The sequence below is a fragment of the Poromitra crassiceps genome (genome assembly GCF_964638095.1).
Source record: "Poromitra crassiceps genome assembly, chromosome: 2".
Classification (NCBI taxonomy): Eukaryota; Metazoa; Chordata; class Actinopteri; order Beryciformes; family Melamphaidae; genus Poromitra; species Poromitra crassiceps.
The window spans coordinates 27704302-27728339 of record NC_139624.1 but is presented as its reverse complement, the minus strand read 5'-3'; the positions used below and the strand labels follow the sequence as shown (position 1 = coordinate 27728339).

Sequence of the window (24038 nt, the reverse complement as noted above, 5' to 3'; positions counted from 1 at the left end):
ATTCTCCTATCGTCAGCATGCGCGCAATAACTTTGCACTAAGAGCTTTGAAAAGCACCTTTTAAGCGCAAAAATACCCCGCTGCGCATGAGCGCATCATAATCTCCGCGCTGTGCAGCGCAGTGCAGAGGAATTCCTTTTGGATATGTCATCATTACGCATGGTCGTGCCACGCCAGGACATCAAATTCTGCTGCTAAAATTGGGTATTAGCAGATAATTCAGTGAGGCAATCAAATATAATTCTGGTGAAGGTGGCGGAGAGAAGGTCTCTCAACAAACTGCTGTCCATCATGGACAATGACAGCCACCCACTACACACCACCATAGTAGGCCAGAGGAGCTTGTTCAGTGGCAGGCTGCTGTCACTGAGCTGCTCTACAGACAGACTAAAGAAATCATTTGTCCCCAGAGCCGTTCCACTTTTTAATTCTTCCCAACGGGGGAAGTGAGGTCATGTGTATGCCTTCACTCTGTTGTCTCTGCTGCGTGTGTTGTTGTTGTTTTTTAGCCCTGCCTGTTTTTATTTATTATGTTCTCTATTAGGCACTCGGTCACTTTAGGTTCTGGCTTTTGCACACGGTCTGTTAGTATCTTTTTATATATTTTTTACTGTGTTTTTCTAATTTGTCTACTGTGTGTTTTTATTGACTGTATGTGAGCTGCTGGTACATGAATTTCCTTCGGGATCAATAAAGTATCTACCTACCTACCTACCTACCATAATTCACTGAGAAACTTTTATCACATCGCAAAGAGGGGCTACTGGCAAATGAATTGAGAAAACTTGTTGGACATTGTAGCCTACTTGCAATAGGCTATTCACCTTCACCTATCCCATAACCCGGAGGGTCCTTGGCACCACAGACGATCTGTCGACAAGCTCTCACCATCTCTCTCTGTCCTCGGCACGAGTCGGCAGCTCTCAATGTTTCACCGAGTTTTAATTGAGTCCAATCTAAATCCTCCCATCTTTTCTCTTGTCTCGGCCGTTTCCCTGCTGCAAACATTACATTTCCCAGATGTGATGGTGTGATTGTGAGATAGGCCTATCCAAATTACACATGGAGAGAATTACAGCACATTGCATGCCTCGCGCAAACTGTATTACAACGATTGTGAGATGGGAATCTAATTGGTTTGATTGATGTAACGCCCAGGCATTGCCTGGCCACACCTGTGAATAATTCTGGTGCTTAAGACTGCCTAAATCCTGTTTGCGCTGGCATTTTGGGGTTGCAGATGACTTGGCACGCCTCCAATAATGCATTAGCTTTTGAACATCCTACCTCATTGTGTGTGTGTGCATGTGTGTCGACACATAGGGCAAATTCCCATGTGAGAGCATGTGTTGCCACATGCGTGGGATCGTGCCCCATTCTCCAGTGTATTTTAGATTAATGAATATTCATGTGTGTAAATGAGGGGGCAAATCTTCCAGCCCCAATCATTCTCAGTTATTCATAGTTCTGAGTAACCCATCATCTGCATACATTATTAATAAGTTAAATGCCAAACGGGGACCTCTCTGAGCCCCCATTGACTTGCTCGTTTAGCTTCCCTGCATTCATTACTGTTAACATCCTACATAATCTTCATACGGGTAGTGCAGCGGTAGATTCCCTGCCTACCAACACGAGCGTTGCAGGTTCGTTCCCCCCGTGTTACCTCTGGCTTGGTCGGGTGTCCATACAGGCATGATTGGCTGTGTCTGCGAGTGGGAAGCCGGATTAGGAGTATGTGTCGTGGTCGGTGCACTAGCGCCTCCTCTGGTCGGTTGGGGCGCCTATTCGAGGCGGAAGGGAACTGGTGGGAATTAGGGATGCCACGGTGTGGACATCTTCCCTCAGGGTAATAAACATGTGACAACACTGGTGTTACCGGTGACACCGTAAAAAATAAAAGCTCCAGAGCTCCTCAGCAGTCCTCACGGTCCGGATTTTTAATTTAACTGCTCTCAGTCCAACACACCTGTCAAGATAGTCAACAATACAAATGTAACCCAGGTCACAAATGGTGGTTACCATGGAAACATGTAGTCCTGTGTTTTCCTGTGGGCGGAAACATGTAGTTCTGTGAATGACACCAATATCAGCCAATCAGAGTGGCCGGTGTGAGAGCTCAGTTGATTACCTGCAGCAGGTGCCCTGAATCACTGAGATGAGGGTGGCTGCTGTGGGGAGCAGAGCTGCAGGTTTGTAGAGCTCGTTAACATCTTACAATTCAATCCATAATGTTTGAACATGAAGTGATTGATTGCAATTTACTGAATCTGTAGATGTCCACCGTGCCAATGGTGCCAATATTTGACAGAAACTCTGAAGCTGAATTGGTGAGTGATTGTTTTTCATCATGTAACAGCAACTAGCTGCTTTATCCATGAAGTGGTTTTGACCATGTATTTTCATTTATATGATATTATGTATTTCTTTATTTTGTATTGTATTAATGCGAAATAGTTGTGTGATTATACATAGTTCTGAACCCTAGTCCTGGCCTTGTGTGCTTATACAGGCCAGGTTTATTTGACTCTATCAGATGGCGAGCTAACTCATGGAGGCCCGGAACCTGAATGGAACTCGAACTCGCAACAGCAAACTCATTCCTACCTGGGCGGTAGGATTCCTACAAACCCGAACCCCTCTCATCTCATCTTCCCAATTCACCCACACACACACATTGCCAGCATATCCCAACTCACCCAATGACTTTGACTGACTCTACTTTGAATGACAATGGACAATTCCCTGGACCCTCTCAACTTCCCTGTGCTGGAAATGGACATATGGACAGTGGTGTAGTGGATAGGTGGTGAATGAACATTAATATCAGTTTTGGTTGTTTTGTTTGTTTATTGTTGCTTTAGATTATCCGACAGATGTGTGGTGTATTGAGAGGAATTATTTGCAGTATATGGATACTTACCTTGTCATCAATACTTACCTATGTTGGATCCAGAATAGAGGTGCATCATCGCAATTGATTCTTGACCCTTTTGACCTAACCTTAAAGGTACGATCTGTAGAGTAAATTGGGTTAAGTCCCTGACTATTGAATAATCGAGTGGATATCCTTATAAATGTGAATTGTGTTTCTAATGCAATCTCTTGGCCATAATCTGTTATGTTATTTCTTTGCTTTATGTTTATAATTATATGGTACCTTTTCTTCAAATACATCACCGCCTCCTGAGTCTTCCTTTATTGTCATCAGTGTAATATTGCTCCTCCTTACTCCTACCTTGAATCTTCTGATTAATCTTTTCCAGTATTATAAGTTCTACACATAAATACAGTAACAGTATGCTACATTAATTTGGCGAGCTAGCCAGGAGGAGGTTACTGATGTACAATATTTAAGGAATTACTCATATTTGAACATTTGAGTCAAAAAAATAAAATAAAAATAAAAATGGAGGTATTTGAAAAACTGGGTATCAAAATTTGAAATACAGTGTTGGTTAGTGTGGTAACAGACCTAAAGGAAGGTGAAGAAGTTATTGATTTTCTCAAACAATATGGCTCCATTATTAAGACCGTAATAGTGGATGACTTTTCGTCAGAGTTTTACCAAACCTTGATTGTAGAATATGACTCTGACAAAGCTTTAATACCCTTAGAGCCAATACTACCATACACTTATGTAACAGAGAATGAGGAGACTTCCTATCATATTAAATCGCTAGCGACTGCCGTTGCTAAAGATGTGAAAGATGTGGTAAATAGCAAGACCCAATCATATCTTGCTGATCTCAAAGCGCTAGCTAAAAGGAGTGGCACAAACTATGCTGAAGTTCTTAAAGACATGATGTCTCATATCTCTGAGTCTATGGTTGAATCTAATGGAAAAGAGTCATCTGAGGAACCACCTGAGGTGGGTGAACTGAAAACTTCACCCCCACCACCTCTGAAAGTTTCTCCGACATCCAACCTCACCATTCCCACTTGTGACCTCAATCCCCCTGAAGTACAGCGATATGTGGTTGAACACATTGTAAAGAGTGAGGATAATGCAATGCACATGCTTTCATCCCAGAGACTCAGAGCTTTTTCAGGCAAGGTACCAAGACCTTCTCATGAAGCAGACTATGACACATGGCGTTCCAGTGTTGATTTAATTATGAAAGACCCTGCTGTGTCAGACCTGCAGAGGTCAAGAAAAATCCTTGAAAGTCTTCTACCTCCTGCCGCTGACATGGTCAAGCACTTGAGTCCTGACACTTTGCCCACTGTGTACAGCAGCTTGATTCAGCTTTTGGCACAGTTCAAGATGGCGACGAGTTGTATGCCAAGTTCATGGACACGTTTTCAAGATGCGGGTGAGACGCCTTCAGCCTACTTGCAGCGTCTCCAAGTTGCTCTTAATCTCACTGTTAAAACCTCTTGCTGAAGTGACTAAGGAGCTTCTTAATCAATTCTGTAGAGGATGCTGGGATAACTCACTCATCTCAGAGCTCCAGCTGAAGCAAAAGAAAGCAAAGCCCCCATCATTTGCTGAGTTGTTACTGCTTTTGCGCACAGAAGAGGATCGCGGTGCGGCTAAAACAATGCGCATGAAGCAACATCTTGGTGCTGCAAAGCAGAAAGTGACATCTCATCGGCAAGTTGCATACAGTGATGGAGAGGAGAAAGGGGCGTGTGCTGCATTATCTACACTTACGCAGCAACTCGCCAAGCAAATGGCAGACATGCAGGCCCAGTTGGCAGCTTTAATGGCCAACTAGCAACAGGCGAAACATTATCCTCCCAAGACGGCTCATACAACCAAGCAGTATGAACGACCAAAATCTGAGAGATTTGTTAAACAGCCTATGCAAGCCTCCCAGAGGAAATCAAACCCCAGACCAAAACCAGGTTATTGCTTCCGATGCGGAGAAGATGGCCACATCAAACCTCAGTGTGATGGTGAGCCAAACCCTACATTAGTTGCAGAGAAAAGAAAGCAATTCAATGAAAAGTGTCAAAAATGGGATAAGCAAAATTCTGCCAGTGACCATTTAAACTAGAATCAGTTCCTATTAGGGCATTCACAGACTAGTCGACTAGTCGACTAGTAAAACCACTAGTCGACACTGTGCTTAGTAGTCGACTAGTCGTTTTAGCAAAAAAAAAAAAAAAAAAAAATTTTTTTTTTTTTTTTTTTTTTAATCTTTAACACGTTCAGTGCCAGCGACGCCATATGGCGTCATTAGAAATTTACCGTACAGTGCCAGCGACGCCAAATGGCGTCATAACTCCAAATTGTTTTTTTGACGGGGGGGTGTCGATCTAAGCTTCTTACGTCGCCTCTAACAATATTGTAGCTATTGGAGGTCGATAACCTATTTTACAAACCCATTAGGTGGCGACAGCACTCTCCTGATCAGAGAAAAAGGAGCCAAACACACAGAAATAGTCACTGGGCAAAATGAGGAAATCGCATCGCATCCGTCCGTATGCATCGACGTGCCTCCATAAACGAGCACAACGCCAGCTGTGCCCCCAGCAGCAGCATCCGCTGTCACAACTGTGCACCTCCATGTACGCTGCAACAGCACATATACATAATCAGCCTATTATTCCGAACTGGAAGCATGCCAGCCCGTGACAAACACACGCGGAACCAAAAAGCTGAATGTCGCGCACCATTCACTGTGTGTGCGCAGCAAACTCAGCAGAGACTGAGAGCCACCAGACACATAAGACACACCCAGGAGGCGTGTGCAGTTGAGGGGGGGGGGGGGGGGGAGCACGGAGAGCAGCAGAGCAGCATACACTTCACCCAGACAGACCCAGACATCAGAAAATTAGCTTCAGAGTCAGTGATGTGCTTGAAATGTTTAATTTCACAAAAGGCTCGTTATCTCAGCTCGTAGAAAAAAAGGGATGTTTTTGCTTCGATCAAGCTATCTTCTCCGGCTCATAACTAAAGAACGGAAAATGGGATCAATAAACTTTTTTTTGCAGGTGATAGAAGAGAGTCTCATCGTTATTTGTGCGTGTTCAGTGTTTACATAGTAATTATTAAAAAAATTATATGACTGTTTTAAAATGCATTGCGGCCTATGTGGCACAGCAAGCAACCTTTTGCCCAAGGGCCGTGGCACTGAAAGTGTTAAGAAAGAACATACATGGACTATCATTCATTCTCAAATACACTACTGCCGCATGCGCTAGGACGTGTCATCAGTGATGTTATCTGGGGTCGTAAGGTGTTTCGGGTCTGTCAACATCATACACCCTCGCCCAGTAGACCCAGCCGAGGCCAATTAAGACCCCGACTCACGTCCCAGAAGCCGCTACGGATCAGCCTTACTACTCTATCTGCAACGTTGCCCGCGGGAGGGGTAAAAGAGAACCCAAGCCGCTGCAATAGAGCTAGTGCTACGCCGCAGTATTGGCCCTTCGGTGCATGGAGGATCTAGGCTCTGTGGGTTTCTCCCGGCCGTGCTCCTCCTTCGTCTCACCAGACCCCCCTCATGTCAAAGGCAGTCCAGAGGCTGAAGGGATGCCTCAAGGACGCCTCAAGAGGGCCTGTGCGCTGCACGTCATTTACCTGCGTCGAGCACCTCGCTCTAGCCTGGAGGACCCCAGGCCGCGCCGATCTTGCGCAGATTTTCAGGAGGCTAATCCGTAGCGTTTGTGGATTTCTCCCTCACGAGAGAGCCAAGATGGGGTGCTAATCCCATCATATCCCATATCCCCCACAAAGAACATCAAAACACAACAAAACAAAACAAGAAAACTGCATAAGATACACAATAATCCAAGAACAAACAAGACTATTGGACAAACAACCAAACAAAAACAATGCATTCAAAGTAAATACATAGATCTTGCCCTGTTGGCAGCTAGGAAATGCATAGCTTTAAATTGGAAACCATCCAATCCCCCAGCTGTAGTTCACTGGTGGAATGAACTCTCAAGCTACCATACGTTGGATAACATTTACTACAAGAGCAAAGGCAGATTCTTAGACATCCCCAAAATATGGCAACCACATACAGAGTTTGACTTTAAGAACTTTTTACCCCAGTGTCATTAGGCTTATCAGGATAGGAGCTGAATGCATTGTTTTTGTTTGGTTGTTTGTCCAATAGTCTTGTTTGTTCTTGGATTATTGTGTATCTTATGCAGTTTTCTTGTTTTGTTTTGTTGTGTTTTGATGTTCTTTGTGGGGGATATGGGATATGATAGTCCATGTATTGTATGTCGTGTAAATACCTCATGTTCTTTCTTAAAGATTAAAAAAAAAAAAAAAAAAAAAAAAAAATTTTTTATTTTATTCAAAATAAATTAAAAACGGTTAGTCGACTAGTCGACTACCTTTAGGGACGACTAGTCGACTAGTAAAATTCACTAGTCGTGAATGCCCTAGTTCCTATTGCAGGACAAATGGGGACTGGAACAAATCAATCATGTCCTGCTGAAGATAGGCTCAAACACTGTGCTTATCTAAAACAGTCAAGCCTACAGAACCCCCTTGTTAAACTGCCTAAAGGATTAGTTGGTTCAAGATGCACAGCTGTAGTCAACATAGCTGGTGCTGATTTCAATTGTCTTCTAGATACAGGTTCTCAAGTTACCACAATTCCAATGTCATTTTACAATCAGACAGAACCTGTCACATGAACAAGTGCAACCTCTTCACAATCTGTTAGAGGTGGAGTGGGCAGCTGGGCAGTCTGTTCCATATCTAGGCTATGTTAAAATTACTGTTAGATTTTCCAAAGACTTTCTGGGAGAAGATTTTGAAATAGAAACTCTTGCCCTTGTTGTTCCAGATGTACGGCCTGAAACCCCATCATCAGTTCTGATAGGAACCAATACACTTGATGTATTCTACGAGCAATACTGTGACAGAACAGACAGGCACAAATCATCAGCCTGGGCAGTATGGCTACAGGGCAGTGCTCAAAACACTGGAGTTACGGCACCAGCAAAGATGGCAATGTAGGCATTGTGAGGATGGTCAGTAAAACTCCCACCCTCATTCCTGCGGGCCACTGTGTCGTCCTTGAAGGTTCAGCAAAGGTTCCCAGCCTTTCTGGAGTGCGCTGGACAGTCGTGCAACATCCCACCGAGTTCTCCTTGCCTGGTGGCTTGTGTGTCAAGACATGTCTTATTACTCTTCCTTCTAAAGCACCTCAAAGTCCCTGTTGTGATCACCAATGAAACCGACCAAGGCATTACTCTTGATGTACGTCTTTGCATAGACTACCGGAAACTGAATCTTCAAACTGTGAAAGATGCCTATGCTCTTCCCAATCTTGAAGAGACCTTTTCAGCTTTAACTGGATCAAAATGGTTCACAGTGCTGGACCTGAAGTCTGGATATTACCACATTGAAGTTGATGAGGCTGACAAGGCTAAGACAGCTTTCGTTACACCCCTCGGATTCTGGGAGTTCAACCGTATGCTCCAGGGCATAACTAATGCGCCCAGTACATTCCAGAGATTGATGGAGAAATGCATGGGAGAGTTACATCTGAAGGAAGTGCTTGTCTTTTTAGACGATTTGATCATTTTTTCGGACACTTTGGAAGAACATGAGATCCGGCTAATGAGAGTACTCAACCGTCTAAAAGAGTATGGATTGAAATTGTCTCCAGACAGGAGACAATTTCAGGAGACAGGCGCCCGGGGGACGCCTGTCCCCCGGGCGGGGGACAGGCGGGAGGCGGGGCCCTTCATTGAGAGGAAGAAAGTAGACAGAGCGTCGCTGAACACCCCCGCCTTGCACAGGAAGAGAGGGATGAGGTCTTGCAGCTCCTGCAAAAGCTTGGGATCATCAGACTGGACGACTCTGAGGTAGCGACACAACTCTCTGAACTTTTTTTGCTGCTGCAGTAGCTCCGTCCTCAGCAGGACCACGGCTATCTGTTCAGTCAGAACGTCTTTTGGATGGCCTTTGTCCATGCGGCTCCCCGTCACATTCTGCCCCTTCAGCACAGACACCAGGAGCACGTCATCCCACGGACGCACGGTAGAGAGCTGCAAACCCGAGGGTACCCTCACGGGCCCCTCGGGCCGACCAAAACGGGCCGAGGCCGGGCTTGTTTTTTATTTATTTTTTATTAATAGGTCCGGGCCGGGGTCGGCCGTTTCAATAATTCAATTAAATAATGTATTAGCGTACTCGCTTGATTTGACACAGCAGAGCACAGTCAGACAAAGAGGAGCAGTGCACAGACACTCCCCCAGCCACACAGTCACACACAGACCCTCACGTGACGAGCTGTAGACAGCTCCCGAAGAGAGATAGAGAGAAAAAACAAGCCGTTTGTGCCGAGTCCGTCCATGTACAGCGAGCGGACAGCTCCCGAACACAGAGAGAGAGAGAGAGTCAAATAGAGAGACAGACAGAGAGAGGCTGCGCAGGACGGCTGCGCGGCGACGCAGCACGCGGAACAGAGAGGGAGAGAGATGTGTCATTATATCGTAATATTGGCTTCGGGCCTCGCAACGGGCTCGGGCCAATTCATTTTATAACTCCTCCGGACCAGGCACGGGTCTGCATGTCACGGGCCGGGGAGGGCTCGGGCCGAAATTTCAGGCCCGCGCAGCTCTCTAACGCACGGACAAGCTGATGCTGTTCCTCGGCAAATTGAGTCTCTGGTGGTAAAATACCCACAGTTTGTGGATGAACTCTGGGGTAAACTCAGCCATCACCATCTGTTTCTGTACGGATACCAGAACTCTTTGCAGCAGCACTCCTTTGGCCTCGTTAGCTCTAGCCATGGGAGATTGTGATGGCACAGCCCCAGTAAGCTGGTAGTGCTGAATAAACAATTCGGCAGCTCCTAGTCTCATGATGGCAGCAGGTCTGTCTTCCAGTTGATCTGCTTTGTTCAGGAACGACGACACACACTCGTACACTGGCCTGTAGTCAAAGGCCACAACATGTTGCCCCCCATCATACACAGCTGTGTATCCCTTCTGGTACAAGGAGACCACCAGTGCAAGCTCAGTTTTGAAGTTCTGAAGCTCTTTCTCAGCATGTCGGAGGGGAGAGTCTATCTCCAACAGTGTGAGGTTGAACATCTGCAGCGATCCCAGCAGCCCTTGGTTTCTCAAGGTGCTCCAGAAATTACTTCTCTTGTGGCTGTTGCAGTGACACACCTCTTTCTCACACCACACCACACAAGCTGATGCCAGTTTGTCGCAGATATAGCAAAAGCACTGATCACAGATCAGCTGGTTATTGCCCACTGGAGCAACGGTCTCACGATCTGTAGCCGTGAAAGGATGTAAAGGGCAATCATAGCGCGCATGAGACAGCACCTCAGCACGCTGGGAGAAGGTGACGACCAGGTCTTCATCGATCACAGTGGGAGATACATCGTCGCTCTTCACTTGTTCCACATCTTCCATCTCCACTATGAGGACAGAGGGCTCACTGCACACTGGACTTAAGAAATCACAGTCTTCATCATCATCACCAAAAGGTTGTTTTGGATCATGATATTGATCGCAGGTTTTCTTAGCCTTGCGGGATTTGCATGGTGGTGGATAACTGCAAGTGAGTTCATTAAGGGGTCTAACTATGGCAGCATAGTCTTTAATGAAGCGTCGATAGTAGCCCGAGAAGCCTAGAAAGGACTTCAGCTCCTTCAAGTTTTTAGGAATTGGCCAGGTTTTTAAGGCGTTGACTTTCTCTGGATCAGTTTCCACACCATTTTCAGATACCACATGTCCGAAATAGCGAACAGATGTCTGGACAAACTTGCACTTTTCTGGAGACAATTTCAATCCATACTCTTTTAGACGGTTGAGTACTCTCATTAGCCGGATCTCATGTTCTTCCAAAGTGTCCGAAAAAATGATCAAATCGTCTAAAAAGACAAGTACTTCCTTCAGATGTAACTCTCCCATGCATTTCTCCATCAATCTCTGGAATGTACTGGGCGCATTAGTTATGCCCTGGGGCATACGGTTGAACTCCCAGAATCCGAGGGGTGTAACAAAAGCTGTCTTAGCCTTGTCAGCCTCATCAACTTCAATCTGGTAATATCCAGACTTCAGGTCCAGCACTGTGAACCATTTTGATCCAGTTAAAGCTGAAAAGGTCTCTTCAAGATTGGGAAGAGCATAGGCATATTTCACAGAGAATGGAATAGATTGGAGCTGAAACATGACATCCTGTACCGCAGGAGACAGGATGGTGAACAAAATTCATATCAACTTGTTCTACCTGAAGAACTGCGTGCACAATGACATGGGTCATATGGGTATAGAGCGAACTCTTGATCTTGTTCGTACAAGGTTCTATTGGCCCAAAATGGCTGCAGCTGTGGAGTATAAAATCAAGACGTGATCGCTGCGTACGCAGAAAAGATCTTCCTGAGAAAGCAGCTCCCTTGGTGAATATAAAAGCAACACGTCCTCTCGAGTTAGTGTGCATGGATTTTCTCAGTCTTGAACCTGATACCAGTAACACCAAAGACATTCTGGTACTAACCGATCACTTCACCAAGTTTGCAGTTGCTATTCCAACTCCCAACCAGAAAGCCAAGACCGTTGCAAAATGCTTGTGGGATAATTTCATTGTGTATTACGGGATACCTGAGCGTTTACACACTGATCAAGGACCTGATTTTGAATCTCGACTGATAAAGGAATTATGTGAAGTGTCTGGAATTCAAAAGTGTCGCACAACTTCGTACCATCCACGGGGAAATCCTGTTGAAAGATTTAACCGGACATTACTCAACATGTTGGGAACTTTGGAAAACAAGCAGAAGTCAAAATGGAAAGAATATGTAAAGCCCTTGGTTCATGCATATAATTGCACTCGCAATGAAGTAACAGGATTCAGTCCTTATGAACTCATGTTTGGACGTTCACCTCGACTTCCTGTTGATCTAGCTTTTGATTTACCTGTGGGACATGATCAGCACAAATCTCATTCTCAATATGTGCAAAATCTCAAATCTCGCTTGGAAGAGAGCTACCAAATAGCTTCTCGGAATGCTCTGAAAACAGCAGAGAGAAACAAAGTTCGCTTTGACAAAAAAGTGACCACCTCAGACCTGGAAGTGGGAGACAGAGTGTTGGTCAGAAATGTGCGTATTCGTGGCAAGCATAAACTCATGGACAAATGGGAAGCTGATATCTATGTTGTGATTAAGCGTGCAGGAGATCTGCCAGTCTACACTGTGAGACCAGAGAACAAGGAGGAGGGCCCTAAACGTACATTGCATAGAGATCTACTTCTTCCTTGTGGGTTCCTTCCCATGTCAGCAGAGGGAGACCTTCCTCAACCTACACCTGTCTGTAGGCCACAAACACGTAATCATCATCCAGGTGATGATGAAACTGAACCTGCTGACATTGACTGTTATGAGGATGAGGACTCCAGTTCTTGCGTCCTGAGAAATCACATCCAGCCAACAGTTACATTTACTGTGGATAATAATCCCAAGGCTGGAGAGGAAACTGAAACTAACAAAATTGTTGATTCCAATGTTGACCCTGTTTCTTTATCACCTGATCTTCCATCACAGTCAGTTGTGAGCCATTTGCCTGGTGCTGAAGAGGACTTCTTTGAAGCCATTAACGTGGAACACGCACTTGAATTCACTGATGCAGAGCACTTAATGGAATCTACTGCTGTGGAGGACTTACCTGAAGATGTGGAGGAAAACCAAGCTGATGTCTCACTGGATGGAAACATACCTGATGGAGAGATGTCCGAAGAACATGAAAATGATAATATTGACAAACCCACTGAATCTGTTGACATTTCAAGTGATGAAGCTGAAAGTTCACCTAGACGTTCACAAAGACACAGAGAACAACCTAAGAGGTTTCAGTACCATCAGTTAGGCAATCCTTTAATTTCCATTGTACAGACTCTTTTTCAAAGTCTGTCCACTGCCTGCCTATACTGAAGCCTTAAGTGAAAATAATTACCCTCCTTGTTCAAAAATCCATCTAGTGTAATCATTTAACATGCAACGGGACGTGCATGGATTTAAGGGGGGAGAATGTAACCCAGGTCACAAATGGTGGTTACCATGGAAACATGTAGTCCTGTGTTTTCCTGTGGGCGGAAACATGTAGTTCTGTGAATGACACCAATATCAGCCAATCAAAGTGGCCGGTGTGAGAGCTCAGTTGATTACCTGCAGCAGGTGCCCTGAATCACTGAGATGAGGGTGGCTGCTGTGGGGAGCAGAGCTGCAGGTTTGTAGAGCTTGTTAACACGTTCACTGCCAATGACGTGTTAATACGTCAAAAAAAATCCAACGTTTGACTGCCAATGACGTGTTAACTCATTCACCGCCAAAGACGTCTTTGACGTGTTATCAGAAATAGCCCTCCCCGCCAATGACGTGTTTGACGTGTTTTTGTTTTTATTACTGCAGCGCTTAGTTCAAACACTTCCCCAGCCTCTGACATAGTATCAGGTCCCTAGCATCTAAGACAACACGTGAACAAATACATACCGCAGCTGTTGTTTTGAAATTGAGCAAGAGGAAAAGCAGAAAACGGATAAACGCTTCTTTGTGCAGACAGGAGAAACGCCATTGAAACGCCGCTCGGCGCGGTGCACGAGCTGGAGTCGCCTTCCTCTGTGCCAGCCGGGGGAAAACGGGAGAAAGTAATCAAGAGATGTGTTTGATCATCGGAGGAATGAGGAAATGATCGATCAGTTTGCGAGGGCGGTGAGGACGTGTTGAATAGCCGAGGGGAAAACGGGAACGATCAAATAGCAGGGAGGATATGACAGGGAGACATGGACGAGGACGGGTGGACCAGAACAAAACAAAATAAACACACAAACAGCTAACAAGGCAGAAGCGGCAGTCACAGCAGCCCGCTGTCTGTTCTCAAGAGCTATTCAGTTGGTTCATGAAATCGCTGGGCTGCGTGCCCTCCAGTGTTGCTCCTGGCCAATCCCAGCGCCACAGGGCGTGGTTATTGCTTATCCTATGTGGGGTTAGAAATCTAAAAGGGGGATCGTGTGTGTGTGTGTGTGTGTGTCTGTCTGTCTGTCTGTGTCGGTGTGTCTGTCTGTCTGTCTGTCTGTGTGTCTGTCTGCACACTCACTCACACCGAGTAAACTGTATTGTTGAATGTAAAAAAAAAAGCACTTCATGTGTGTATATATATATATATATATATATATTTTTTTTTTGTCATTTGTGTCCTAACGAATAATATTTACATGTCTGATGTCAATACAGTTCAAAATAAAAGAATTGAGAGTGAGTTCTGCCTGAGATTGTGCCCTTTTACAAAAAATGCCTTTTCTCCTGTTTATTTTCTCAGGGAGACCTTTTGGGTGAAAACAGGGTGTATATAAATGGCTATAAGTAGAGTACAGAACATGCTAAAAGCTCACTTTTTTTTTCCTGGTGAACCCAGAGACGTACATCTTCATTTTGAGGTATTGCAAATCACTTTGGTGCTAATAGATAATTTACTGTGGGTCTTGAAAGATGACCAACAATTATGAAAATCTTTGGCCTGTGCTAAATATTGGCAGTCCTAAACTGGCCATGAATGAGTTAATACGTCAAAAAAATGATTTTTTTTTTTTGACCGTGGGATGTGCATCTAACCCTTTTACATCTCTTATATAAATATTGGAGCCACCGAACGTGTACAACCCATTCCACCGACCCACTAAGTGGCGACAGTGCTCTCCTGACTAGAGGAAGGCAAGCAAAAAGCAGTGTGAGGAAGCCATTCTCATGAAAATGGATTGGCGAAAACGCTTTCGTTTTCGCGCTGATTGCTGGCGGTGCGGGATTGCAAATTTGCATAATAGATTACGGGTGGAACACACTTTGAAACACGCAGCATAAATATGACCAGAATCGCAAAAGCTTCATCAAAGCTCTCAACCGAAACTCCAAGAAACGAGCGAGCCCATCCAGACTTGCCCAGCGGCCGCCAGCAGACAGGCACAGTAGCAGCAAAGCAGTGAGCCTGGTGACGCGAGGTTACAGCAGCAACAGAAACGAGCTTGTGACACGCCCGCTGCAGCCAAGAAGAACACACACGGAGGGAGGAGTTTGAAGGAGAGGGGTGTTTCCTGCTGTTATGGAGGAAATGACTGTTCAAAACTATTGTTTAGATGTCTGACGTCTTACTGATGCCAAAAATGAATGGTTAAAGTGACTGTTCTATCGAATTTCACAAAAAGCCGTTTATCTCAGAATAAATTTTCAGACGCTGAAACCATGCTGTATTCAACTGCTAATGCTTACATAACTACTAACTCTACAAACTAACTCTTTTAGACAGAGAAAGCACACATTCTATTAGTTCTTTTGAGATATTGTGTGTTCACAAAATCCTAACAGAAACGAATCCTCGGCTCTTGAAAGATGAGCCAGAATCCTCAAAAAAAAACCTTGGCAGAAGCTAACTACAGTATTGAAAAACAGCTGGCAGTGAATGTGTTAACATCTTACAATTCAATCCATAATGTTTGAACATGAAGTGATTGATTGCAATTTACTGAATCTGTCGATGTCCACTGTGCCAATGTTTGACAGAAACTCTGAAGCTGAATTGGAGTGATTGTTTTTCATCATGTAACAGCAACTAGCTGCTTTATCCATGAAGTGGTTTTGACCATGTATTTTCATTTATATGATATTATGTATTTCTTTATTTTGTATTGTATTAATGCGAAATAGTTGTGTGATTATACATAGTTCTGAACCCTAGTCCTGGCCTTGTGTGCTTATACAGGCCAGGTTTATTTGACTCTATCAGATGGCGAGCTAACTCATGGAGGCCCGGAACCTGAATGGAACTCGAACTCGCAACAGCAAACTCATTCCTACCTGGGCGGTAGGATTCCTACAAACCCAAACCCCTCTCATCTCATCTTCCCAATTCACCCACACACACACATTGCCAGCATATCCCAACTCACCCAATGACTTTGACTGACTCTACTTTGAATGACAATGGACAATTCCCTGGACCCTCTCAACTTCCCTGTGCTGGAAATGGACATATGGACAGTGGTGTAGTGGATAGGTGGTGAATGAACATTAACACGTTGACTGCCAATGACGAGATATCTCGTCTTACAGAATCCAACCGTTGAGTGCCAAAGACGAGATATCTCGTCTTAAATTATTTTTATTTTTTTTGACGGTCGGGCGTGGATCAACGCTCCCCCCGTCTCCTATAAAAATATTGGAAGTATTGAATGTGTATAATCTATTTTACCGACCAACTAAGTGGCGACAGTGCTCTCCCGACAGAGAGAAAGCCAACCAAAAACAGCCGCGGGAGCAAGCCATTCTCAAGGAAATGGCTTGGCGATTTTACAGTCATCAGTCACCAGACTCGCCCGAGAGCGGCCGCGCCAGCAGCAGCACACCGAGAGCGGAGAGCGGTGCTGGCGTGGGGGATTGCAAATTTGCATAATAGATTATGGGTGAAACACACTTTGAAACACCCGCAGAAAGGCCAGAATCGCACACATTCCGAAAACCCAGAAACGAACGAGCCTCATTCTCATACTGTAGGCGAAAACGCTTTCACGCTGCTGCACACCGGCGCACAACGGTGGGGGGTTCCAAAAATAGACTGGGTGGGCAGCATAAAGCCTAGAATCGCACAAAGCTTCATCAAAGCTCTCAACCGAAAATCCAAGAAACGATTGAGTCCCATCCACAGTCCACACTCGCCACACTCGCCGACGAGGGGCCGCCAGAGAGGGAGGCTGCTCACTGCTCAGACAGGCAGGAGAAACTGGCTTGTGACAAACGCCACCAGACACGCCCACGGAGGGAGGAGTTTAAAGGAGAGGGTGTTCAGAACTATATTGTTCAGATGTCTGATCTCTCACTGATGCCAAAAATAAATGGTTAAAGTGACTGTTCTGCCTGTTTGATTGAATTTCACAAAACTGCGATTATCTCAGCTTCCTGTCTCAGACGCTCAAACCATGCTGTACTCAACGGCTAATATCTACATAACTACTAACTCTACAAACTAACTCTTTTAGACAGAGAAAGCACACATTCTATTAGTACTTTTGTGAACTTCGTGTTCACAAAGTCCAAGCAGAAAATTATCCTCGGCTCTTGTAAAATGAGCCAGAATCCTCAAAAAACGGCTTGGCAGAAGCTACCTACAGTAAAAAAAAAATGGCTGGCAGTGAATGTGTTAATATCAGTTTTGTTTGTTTATTGTTGCTTTAGATTATCCGACAGATGTGTGGTGTATTGAGAGGAATTATTTGCAGTATATGGATACTTACCTTGTCATCAATACTTACCTATGTTGGATCCAGAATAGAGGTGCATCATCGCAATTGATTCTTGACCCTTTTGACCTAACCTTAAAGGTATGATCTGTAGAGTAAATTGGGTTAAGTCCCTGACTATTGAATAATCGAGTGGATATCCTTATAAATGTGAATTGTGTTTCTAATGCAATCTCTTGGCCATAATCTGTTATGTTTGTTTATTTCTTTGCTTTATGTTTATAATTATATGGTACCTTTTCTTCAAATACATCACCGCCTCCTGAGTCTTACTTTATTGTCATCAGTGTAATATTGCTCCTCCTTACTCCTACCTTGAATCTTCTGATTAATCTTTTCCAGTATTATAATTTCTACACATAAATACAGTAACAGTATGCTACACAAGCATGGTAGGGATGTCAGGTTAACCACAGAGAATAGTTTGGAGCGGTTACGTTTGTCCGTCTATACATTAGGCTACTCTGCATACACTCCTTTCTCCCCCAGTCAGTCAACCCCCCCCCCCCCCCCCCTCCCTGCTGCTGCTCTCAGCGCTCACAGCCTCACATCAGAAAAGAAACTAACGTCATTAGCGACATATCTGGGGATTTTTTCTGACCATGGGATTAACATGACCAGCAAGCAGCAGTAAGCCAGGCAATGACGATAGCTGAGTAGCATCAGCATGTGCTTTTATCACAGCTAAGTCATCAATGCTAACTATTTACCATCAATGTTAGCGGAGGTTTAGCTAACCTATTAGCATCAATGCTAGCAGAGATTTAGCTCTGTTAAAACCACATTTCCAGAGATGGCAGTGGCAAGAGAATACACACAGGCTTACCTACATGTGTATGAGGGGGATTGTGTTCACAACATGTACTGTACAACTATCGTTACTTGCTGGTCTGTCTAACCAGAGATATGAACTCAGACAGCCAGGATAGGAGGGAGCGCTTGTAATATACACCAGCGCAGCTGAGCGCATTCTGAAACTGTCACGAGCGAGCGGAGTTGGCATGTTATGTAATCGGTGTATGCCTCACCGTGTAACACTGGTAACACCTACTACCACGGCAAGCCTAGTGTGAATAGCGTGATCCTCCCACGGTGATGCTCTCGGCTGTCAGGTGAAAAAGAAGCGGCTGGCAACTGTACACATGTCGGAGCAAGCATGGTGCTAGTCTACAGCTCTCACCAAATCGGCAGAGGAGGCGGAGCAGCGACCGGGGCAGCAGGGGGAAATTGGCTAAGTACAATTGGGGAGAAAATGGGGGGGAAATCAGAAAAAGAAAAAAAAAACATCCTACATAATCTTTTGTATCCAGCCTCTTCATAAAGTCAGATCAGCTAAAAATAACTGCTGGGTGGGCTCATTAACATAACCGTCCTGCAAAGTGTACATGCAAAAACAACAACATGGTTTTGAAAGCTCAGTTTTTTTTATGAAGGTTTGTCACCCACCGTTTATTAAAGCACATTTGAAATTGTGTCCTAAATGTCTTTAGGAGGTACTCTCATCATTGGTTTTCTGTCCTTTTCTCTCATTGTTTGTAGTTTGGGAGGACGGAGGTGATTGACAACACGCTAAACCCAGACTTTGTGCGTAAATTCATCTTGGACTACTTCTTTGAAGAGCGGCAGAACCTGCGATTTGACTTGTAAGTAAAGTCAAACCTGTGTGTGTGCGTGGGCATGCGTGCTTGCGCGTGTGTGTGTGTGTGTGTGAGAGATAAATGTGTCACACATTAATTAATTAATGCATGATCTGTTAAAGGACATGGCAGCTGTTCACCGTATTGAAACATTGATTGGCACCGATTCCAGATGCAGATGAGTTTCACATCACGTGGCTGGACTTTAATTTCAGTGTTTCCCTATATACATCCTGGAGCGGTGCGACACCGCTGCAGAAATATGGCCGCCAAAGCTGTTTATTTTGGTCGAGGCATTGCGAGGAGGAGAGGAGAAGGAGAGAGGAGAGGTGAACTAAGAGAGGAGAGTTTTTAAGGGTGATTATAATCTGTTCAAAAATCAGCATTATGGGCACGCTCTTGCTTGCCCCCTGCTCGCTTGCTCCCTCCTCAGCTCTGCCCTGATACATGTGTCTCTCTGTGGACGATAGTGACAGCTCAACTCGCACATCGCCTTGGGAGACTGAAGTTTCAACTATTGACAGACCAATCACAAGCTGCCATTTAGGAGACCGCAAGAGTACCATTTCATACTATTGGCGGAGCCTTGAATGAGCTTTCTCTATAGAGAGGCAAAGTGACCGCCTACTTCCTGCTTCAGCACTGTACCAGAGATTTTCATCCGCCATTTATTTTCCCATACACATTTCGTAAAAAGTGGACTATGCGTACCCATGCAATAGTCTGGCTCTGGAAGCCACGACGTGTACGTGTGTCTGTGTGTGTGTGTGTGTGTGTGGGTGGTATTGTTTTTAAGAGATGCACTTTAAATTTCGTTGTACTGTCTGGTTGTACAATGACAATAAAACTTTCTGATTCTGATTCTGAAATGCGTATAAAAATAGTTTTACTGGTTCAAACCAAACGGTACAGATACTGTATATTTAGAAACAGTAGAGATCACATAACATTTCACTGGGACCAAAACGTTAAAAAAAATGCGGGTTTAAAGAGAGAAAAAAGACGCTAACATTAGCCACAGTACCCACAATGCCTTGTGCTGTTAAAGGGCTCGTGCTAAAAACGGGTCCATTGGAGTGAATGGAGATGTTGCGACTCTCCTATTATGGCTCTGGCATGAACTACAGTAATGATCACATAAAAAAATCATTTTTCACATGAGTGGGAAAGGGGGGAGTACGCCGTGATGTCAGGTTGTACCACATTTTGGGCATTTTGGAGGGCAAAAAAAAGCAGGTTTGAACCCATAATAATAATAATTAAACCCAGAATCCTTCACACACCACACCAAAAGCCATATATATTGGCAGGGGCGGACTGGGATCATAATTCAGGCCGGGCATTAGATACCAAGCAGGCCAGGCCGATACGGGCCGACGCGTGAAAAATTTGGGCCGTTTGAAGCTCAATTTGGGCCGTTTGAAGCCCAATTTGGGTCGTTTAAAGCCAGATTTGGGCCGTTTGAAGCCCAATTTGGGCCAAGTCCAATTTTACAATGAGATGCACCCACTTTAACCCTGAATAAAGTAATAAAACCACTAGTAAACCAGTAGGCGGCGCCTGGCCTGCTGTTTAGTGAGTGGCCTGACTGCGGGCACAAAAAAAAAAAAAAAAAAATTGCAGGCCAGGCCAGGCAAGGCCAGGCCACCGGGCATTTTCCCGACGTGCCCGATTATGCAGTCCGCCCCTGTATATTGGTTAAAAGCTGAAAAAAAGTATTTTGGGGGTTAGTTACACTTTAAAGCAGCTATGAGCAAGATTTTCGATTGTTATTAAACAGTCTAAATTTAATATCGATGCCTCACATCTTACCCCTAATAGTAGACGAGACCAACGGCGAGTAGTAGGGATGCACCGATCCACATTTTTTCAGTTCCGATCCGATTTCGATACCTAAATTTGGATATCTGCCGATACCGATATTATTCGGATACCATAGCTATTTTTTCTTGAATATACAGTACAGACAAAAATTTGGCCAATTGAAGAAAATAGGAAAGAAAATACAACTTGAAAAAAGCAGACAAAATTAAGAAAATATACAAGGCAAAGAAGGATAATTATAAATCAAATCTGAACTATTTAGGCATTGCTGCTTTAGAGAAGGACCCTCTGCCTGTAGCTGGCTCCTGCTAAGAGACATAATTAGTATTTGGAAATCAATTATCTCATAACATTAGGTACCTGGTTCATAAACAAGAACAATTAGGTCATTAGACCTCCATTTCCACTCAAATGTATTAAATAACATTTCAACCATCGTTTCAACAAACCAACAATTAAACACCCCTGCCACTTTGAACACTTGGTCTTGTTGATCAACAACCAATTAATAAGCGATCAATCAATAATTTACTATAACAGTCTGATCCCCTGGAAACCCCCTCCAGAAACTACCAAGTGGTATGCTCTGCATCTGGGGACTTCCGGTTTTGGAACAGCTCGTCTATCTAGAGCACACGGCATTACAGAGAGACGAGGATGTACCATTTCACATGCAGCAGACAGGTGACAAACAATTAATCTGTGAAAAGTAATAAAATGTATTACTTTTCATATACATTTAATTGCCGAGATATGCCTCTTGTCTTTTTATTTTCACTGAAATGTTTTGTGTAAATGAGTACAACCTGTTGCTATGTATGATTAACTCCATAACATTACTACTATCATCTGATGCAACATCAGAGAGGGGGAGAGAGAGATGCAGCGATAATAACACGGCAACACGGACAACTTCTCAGGAATCATTTTAGCCTTTGTGTCATTACAAGTTGCTGTCTTGCTTTTTGGTGTTTCAAGAGTAAATATCTCCACTCCATGGACATGTTAAGTTACAGCAGCCTGCTGTATGCTAGCGCGCTGCAAACTGGAATGGAATTTCTGGAGCGGAGGCATGTCTCATGTTACGTTGGGGGCTCAGCGCGAGCCATGCTGGATCGGCACACACGGCACGTGGATCGGCAATATCCGATCCGTGAATTACGTCAGTATCGGCACCCGATACCGATATTGGATCGGATCGGCCCCATCCCTACCGAGTAGTCTCGCTTGAACCCCGAGTGAATCGGCCAGTGTTGTCTTGATGATTAGTCTGTCTGCAGCCGGGGCAGATCAGGAAGTGAAATGAAATGGTTTGGGGCAGCCACTTCGGCCATAACCACAAAATAACAAAATTACTTCCAAACAAACTGTTAGAATATAACAAGAGATGTTCGCGAGAGTAGCAAGCCCCTGGATGTAGCAAGCATGGCTTTCTCCTTGTTTATGGTCTGTTGCTAGGCAGCGCGAAACGGTTGAAGGCAGGCAGCTGCCGTAAACCATTTCGTTTCACTTCCTGGTCTATCCGGCCCCCCGGAAGACAGACAGAGACTCTATAGTCATCAAGAGAGCAATCTCCGATTCACACGGCTTTGGTCTCAGCTACTATTATAGGTAAGATGTGATGCATCAATATTACATTTAGACTGTTTAATAACAATCGAAAATCTTGCTCGTAGCTGCTTTAAGTACTCTTGCCTCAATATCCCAGCTTTTCCCATCGTGGATCTTAATCCTGTCGTTTGGGTAGAGGGTGCTCAGTGCACTTGCTAGTAGGGCTGGGTTCAAAAAATCGATTCTCCGATTTTTAATCGATTTTCATTTTAATCCTCGATTATCGATTCATATGTCCAGAGATCGATTTTTTTTTTAATTAAAAAAAAAAAAAATTTTTTTTTTTTACTAAACAGGCTAAAATATTGTGCTGTGTTAATTATGTTTGTAGTTGAAACAAAAACATAAATACTGTAGGCTACATGAATGGAAATGTTTGATCATTATTAATATCTACTTTTAGAAATTATATAGGCTGAAATCAAATCACTGTGCATAATTGTGAAAGTGTCTTTATTGACAGATGAAAAGGCTGTTATTTACCCTTTGTCACCACGTGGTGAGTAAATATATGTGTAACTAAAACCATTAAAATTGACAACAGGTCTGCAACTTTTTTTCCCCATGTATCTACTTGGCTGGTTGGAAACCCCTGTGTTACATAACTGGACAGTCATGTAATTCAGGGTACAGCTCAAAAACCACGTTTTGGTATCACTAACCAAATCAATATTGAAAATTGATCGAATCGGAATCGAATCGAATCGAATCGAATCGAAATTAATCGATTCGCAACCTTGTGAATCGGAATCGAATCGATTCTTGAAATTTGAACCAATACCCAGCTCTACTTGCTAGAGTGCACTCGATGGGTACCGGGTTTAGGGTTATTTTAATTGGCCAGGTCGGGCGGAGCTCGGGCTGGGGAAAAACAAAAGAAGAAGCTATAGGCTATATTTAGGACTATAATACGCTATTTACACACAGAGACTGCACAGTGGTGCTCATGTTTGAGTCAAATAAGATTTTTTTTTATTTTTTTATATATTTTATTTTCAAATGTTTACAGAACAATAAACAAACAAGACAAACAAGCCCAGACACAGGAAAAAAAAAAAAAAAAACACATCTTTGACAATTAGTATTGTAACATGGTGCATTGGTGCTACCAGCCCTATGTGCCCATGTGCTTATACAAGATATTATGCATTGAGTCCTATGAAAGGGGTCCATGGAAAACCATCCAGGTAAGCAGTCTATCACCCGTAACCTCAGTCACTAGTCATTCTTGACTTCGTCAAAGTAAGCCAAGAAGGGGTCCCAGATATTTGAGAACCTTCTGAGCGAGTTGGCTCTCAGGAACCTCAGCCTCTCCATCTGTATAACAGAGATCATGTCCATCAGCCACACCTGAAAAGAAGGTGAAGAGGAGGACTTCCATTCCTTTAAAATCAGTCTTTTAGCAACAGTTGCCCCCAGCGTCAGAAATTGCTGCACAGCTGTAGGGAAGTTCAGAGAGGACTCAGAGCAGCCAAAGATGGCGAGTTCTGCCTCTGGCTGCAGGGTTACTTTGTAGGCCTTAGCCAGTCAAATATTTTGGCCCAGAATGCCGTTAGTGAAGGGCAGAACCAAAAGGCATGAGATAGTGTGCCCTCTGACACCTGACACCTGTCACACAGTGGAGAGACAGAAGGGAAGATCTTGTGTAATTTATACTTTGAGTAATGAAGAACTTTAAATTGGATCAGCTGGTGCCTGCTATTAACTGAGCAGAGTTGCACCACAGACAGACTCCTTTCCCATAT

General features: G+C 44.1%; 1 protein-coding gene across 2 annotated transcripts in view; it reads left to right on the top strand.

Annotated features, from left to right (window-relative positions):
* LOC310772275 (copine-8) overlaps window positions 1–24038 on the top strand; it is a gene marked incomplete at both ends in the record, with an annotated part of 185612 nt that overhangs the window by 62682 nt on the left and 98892 nt on the right. For both annotated transcript variants that reach the window (XM_083632037.1, XM_083632036.1), the window contains one exon: window positions 18761–18864. In XM_083632037.1, the coding sequence (XP_083488163.1) occupies window positions 18761–18864 (104 nt within the window). The remainder of the gene's footprint in view (window positions 1–18760; window positions 18865–24038) is intronic.